Genomic DNA, 5,012 nt, shown 5'->3' with positions numbered 1-5,012 from the left:
TAAAAGAGGGCATAGACATCAGAGGTGCAAGAAGTAGGAGAGATTTGAAGCAGAAGACATCTCTTACTGGCCTTCCATGTTTTGGAGAGAGTTGCATGGCAGAGAATGTTTGGCAGCCTCTGGGAACCAGAGGCCTCAGTACTATAGCCACAAGGAAATAGATACTGCCGGTGACCAGTGAGCTCGCAACAGGACCCCAGCCCTCAGATGAGACTGCAGCCCTGGCAGTGACTTGATTTCAGCCCAGCTAACTCACATCTGGATTCCTGATGAATGAAACTGTGAGATAATACATTCATGTGGTCCTAAGTTTGTGGTCGTTGGTTACACAGCAATAGAAAACGAATATGCAAGGCATGCCCATCGAGCGGGTAGAAAACTGAGACCTGGAGGGGTGAATGATTCGCTCAAAACGATGGCAGAGGACAGGAGGTCTCACATTGCTACCTGCTCTGAGGTAAGGCTCAGGTAGGTTGCTCTGACTGCCCTCTACTCCCCTTCCCACCCATGTACAAGTCAGCTCCCCTCCTCCTGGGGGCGGCCACCATCCTGAGGCCCCAGAGGCCAGTACCTCTATTTTCTTGATGATGCCCACATCCAAGCCTCCGACGTAAAACTCCTCCACAGAGCCGCAGCTGAAGCCCTTCTTCCCTCGGGGGTAGTCCAGCCAGATGCGGTTACTGCGCTCGTCATCCTCTCCAATGAGGATGATGAAGGCCCGGCTGTCGGTGGCCGCGTCCTTGTGTTTCCCGGTGGTGACTGACACATAGTAGGGAATAACTGCGAGAGATGAGAGCCCAGCCTCATAACGGGCCAGGTGGACCGGAGAGGGCGTGTAGACTTGGAAATGGTATCGGGAGACTTTGTCTCCTTGCCTCCGAGACGAGCTGCCATGGAGCTTTCCAGACTGGCGAGTTATCTGTGTTGAGTGTCTGCTCTCCAAGGAGGAGGGAATTGGAAACTCCCAAGTGAAGAGTAAGAGAGCATCCTTGCCACGTCGAAGGCCCATGACCAATTACCTTAGTCGCACCCAGCACTCCCATATGAAGTCGGTTAAGACCGATAACTTTCCCCCAAGCACAGGGGATGCCCGGAAAGATTATCACATCAGAAAAATGAGGCTGGTGAAAGCAAGGTCTCACAGGAAGCAGAAATTTAAGGAAGAACAATAAAATGGTATTATATACGTAACATGGTAAATGAAAGTTCTAGAAGGCATCCATTTCTATCCATTAAACCAGATCAATCAACATAAAAACTTACTCAAGTAGTGTGGCATAGAGTTCTAACTGCCCACCCACTATCTCTTCTCCTTGTAGCTAAGGGTGGTCATGATATGTATAAACAGATGTTGTTGGGAAAATTTGTTTTAAAGGGTCTGACTCAACTGAGAGGAGCACTTTTTTGTCCCTTACCCTTCCATTCATTCTGCTTGGGGTGTGGATGCGATAGCTGGAGCTCCAGCAGTCATTTTGGAACCATGAATGACCTTTAGGGTGAGAGCCACTTGTGAGGTTGCCAGAGTGATTAAATTGAAAGAGCCTAGGTCCCTTTCTTCACTGGAGCATCTATATCAGTATCAACTGCCTATCCTTGAACTTTAATGTGAGAGAAAAGAAAAATTCCTCAATTGTTTAAGTCACTATCTCCAGGTTCTGTCACTTGCAGTTAGTAATTGATACAAGTTGGAAACCCTTCTCTCGACTCATCTTTCTCAATAGCCTTGGAGATACTGCCCTAGTATAGTAGGTTATAGGTTATGCAATTTGTATCTCTTTGAAAAATTTCCAAACTATACCTCCTGGCTGAAATTACCTGCATTGTTTTCTACATCTGCCTGTGGCCTCATTTCATCTTATAAGGAGATCTCCTTATAAGGCCTTTCCACAGATGATTATAGTGCTTAATTAAGGAGAGGCACTTGCTTGTGGGTCTTGTCATTTATTCACATAGTGAGAAGGTAGAATATAAAATAATCAGCTCTCTGTCTAACCCCACAGACCCACCATGCAGTCTCCTGGAGGGGAATATAGTGTTGTCATGCTCTATATTTAGGAGAACCGAACAGAAAGTCAGTGCATTTAAATGTCCAGTAGACAAATAGAGAACTTATCTCAAAAATCTAGTTGGAAAAATGAACTTGTCAGGGGATTACAATATTATTTTAAGGAGGAAGGAAAAATGGAAGCCAAAAGAGTGACTTGTCCAAGGCCCCAGGTATTATTGTCAGAACCAGAAATGGAACTTAAATCTCAAAAAAACAAAACAAAACAAAACAAAACAAAACAAAACAAAACAAAACAAAACAAAAAAACCTAGCTCAGGACTTCTTCCCCCAACCCCACCATGTCTGTCATGCCTTAAGTTTGCAAGGCCTTCATGTCATGCTCTACTAACATGCAAGTGACTCTTGTTGCTGCTGTTGATTTCTGTCTGATGAGACTTGTCCTAGGTTCTCTGAGCTGAATCTGTATCCTGAGAGTCTGGGCAAGGGTGGAGTTCACAATACCCTCCTGGTAGCGGATCAGTGGATTAAAGAAATCATCGCTCCAACTTCTCTTGGCCTTTGCTTCCCCTTCTCTAAAGGGGCTAATCCCTGTCCTCTCATCTCTCAGTGCTGTTGGAATGGGCATAGACAAAAGATGTGAAAACTGTGTAAATTATAAGATGTTAGATGTAAGTCAGATGATGATGGGGCTAACACATGGCCTGTCCAAGAATAGCTTAACCACATTTCCGGGTGCCTATTCCTCCTCTGACAAGCCCTCTGCTTGGCTCACCTGGGCCCTCCTGAACGTAGTTGGCCATGGGCCCCGTCACCGTGGCGATGTCGACATCTGCCATCTTGGAGCTCAGAGCGATCTCCCAGAAGTCAGCAGGGCTGCTGCAGTTGCTGCTCCGGTCCCCAGTGTACTCCTGTCGTAAGAGCACGACCCGGGCCCATTACACCTCCGGCACCTTCCACCCAATGTGGCCTCCCCCCCGGTGTAAGGATGATGACAGACCATGGCTGAGCCGAGTTCCCGGCTGCCTTTGACACACCTTCTCGTAAAAGAGCCTCTCAAGTCTCCCGTCCTCCTTCTTCAGGGACAGCCAGCGCCCGCACAGGAACAAGAACTCATCCTCGTTGGTGTCATTCCAGATCTCCACCTTCTCCACGTACCAGTCCGCGCACCACTTGGTGTTGTCATGGCGGAGCTTGATCTTGTAGATGACGCCCAGGTCAGCGGCCTCAATGATGAAGGTGTCAGCCTGGGAGATCCGGATGTGGAGACTTGGATGAGGGGTGCTCCCCACTTCCATCCACTTTAACTCCATCTATCCAGTACCTTCCATACCAATTATTGAGCTAAACAGACCTTCCTACCTGCGGAGCCCCTAGGCCAAATTTCTAATGTAGAGCGTTCAGTATTCCAAGGCCTCACTTCCACAACGGCCCCGTTTTGCAGCCCAGTTCTTCTTGGGCTGAGCCCTGTGGGTGTCTGGAAAATGGATGCTGATGAGCTGTGTGTGTGGGGGTGGGACAGATAAGGGTGCTCTGCCTGGTCCTGGTACCTGAACATCCTTTGTTATAGTGGGTATTGGCATGAGTTCTGGTGGGAGGCTGGGGAGTAAGAGGTATGCAAGAGGTAGAATCGTTCTGAATGATGGGAGGGGGCTTGAAATTTCCATGGGGATGCAGGGAGGCAGTTAGAGGAGGCAGCCAGCAGGGCTGCAGGAGAGGAGGCAGAGACAGGAGATGCTCTGGCAGAGGCAACACTGAGGTAAGTTCACGGGACAACATCTTGAATGTGGGTTCAGGAGGGTTTTGTGTGAGGCGTGACATAAAGCCCTCTTCTGTGTTCCTGGTTATATGTAAAGTGCTATTATACTCTTAGGCCTGCTTGGATTCTTTTGGGGTTGTTCAGTGAGATGTGGAGTTCTAGGCCTTAGGTGAAGCAAAGTCAAAACACAGGTTGAATGTGGCAGGTAGGAGCCTGGGGAGGAGGAGAAAGGATAGGTAACCCTGAATGACATCAGTTTTTCTTCTGAAACCTATGCTGAGCCACTGTGCTGAGTGCTGGGAACCCAGAGATTAATATGATAGGTGACCTTTGCCCCTTTCTGAGACAGCCCAGGTGGTAGGAGCCGCCACCTGTGTGAAGATTAGAGGCAGGGCTGGGAAGACTGTCCCAGGTTGTGGCATTAAGTTGAAGATGGAGGGATAGGGCCTTAAAGGCCACCAGGGCAGGTCAGTCTGCAGACTAAAAAATCTGCAGGTGAATGGCACATGGCTGAGGACAGGTGTGGATCCATGCAGGCCTTGGGGCACTGGCAGGTGACTGAGTTCATTAAAGCAAAAGTGGGCACATTTTACGACTCTGCAATTCCACTTTGCATCTGTCCTGGGGGGACATCTGCATATGTACACAAGGGTGTCTGTTGCAGGATAATTTTTACAATGGGAAATTGGGAGCCTTTAGGTGTTCAGTGCTTGGGGAACTGCTAAGTAACTATGTCAATATCATGTGTGGACTATTAAGTGTGTGGTGGTTACAAAGAATGAGCCAGTTTCATCTATGTTTGAATATCCTGACACAGAGGATTTCCAAGGTGTCCCATTGCATGCCAAAGGCAAGCTGAAAAAGTGTTCGTATAAGATTGTAGAAACTGGGGCCCAAGGGTCTAAAAGGGACATTCCACACAAGCTGGGAGGGCTGGAAACCATGAAGGTTTTTGAATCCCATGGAGGGCTCAGGCCAGATCTGGGATGGGTGGAGAGCCCCTGCAGTTGAAGTGAGGGATTGACTCCATCACCTTTGCGTAGGTTAACTGGGGAAGCCTGGAGAATGGGTTGGATTTCGAGGGCCTGGAGCAGGGAGTCAGGCTGGTCCAATAAGTGAGGTGAGGTAAGGAAGGGCTGAATGGAGACAGAGCTGACCCGGCTGATCTGAGAGTTATTTAGAAGGGAGAATCTTCCAGACCTAGCTATTGGTCGGATGTGGGTGGGGAGGGGGAGCTGAGAGGAGAGG

The 5,012-nt window shown here is 48.6% G+C and overlaps 1 protein-coding gene across 3 annotated transcripts in view; it reads right to left on the bottom strand.

Moving 5' to 3' along the window:
• Window positions 1-5,012, bottom strand: part of LOXHD1 (lipoxygenase homology domains 1) — a 146,079-nt gene that overhangs the window by 31,611 nt on the left and 109,456 nt on the right. For all 3 annotated transcript variants that reach the window (XM_023530906.1, XM_011361105.1, XM_011361113.2), the window contains 3 exons: window positions 3,043-3,252; window positions 2,781-2,916; window positions 572-780 (listed from right to left, as the gene is read on the bottom strand). In XM_023530906.1, the coding sequence (XP_023386674.1) occupies window positions 572-780; window positions 2,781-2,916; window positions 3,043-3,252 (555 nt within the window). The remainder of the gene's footprint in view (window positions 1-571; window positions 781-2,780; window positions 2,917-3,042; window positions 3,253-5,012) is intronic.

The sequence above is a fragment of the Pteropus vampyrus genome, unplaced genomic scaffold (assembly GCF_000151845.1).
Source record: "Pteropus vampyrus isolate Shadow unplaced genomic scaffold, Pvam_2.0 Scaffold3, whole genome shotgun sequence".
Lineage (NCBI taxonomy): Eukaryota > Metazoa > Chordata > Mammalia > Chiroptera > Pteropodidae > Pteropus > Pteropus vampyrus.
This window is presented reverse-complemented; position numbering and strand designations above follow the sequence as displayed.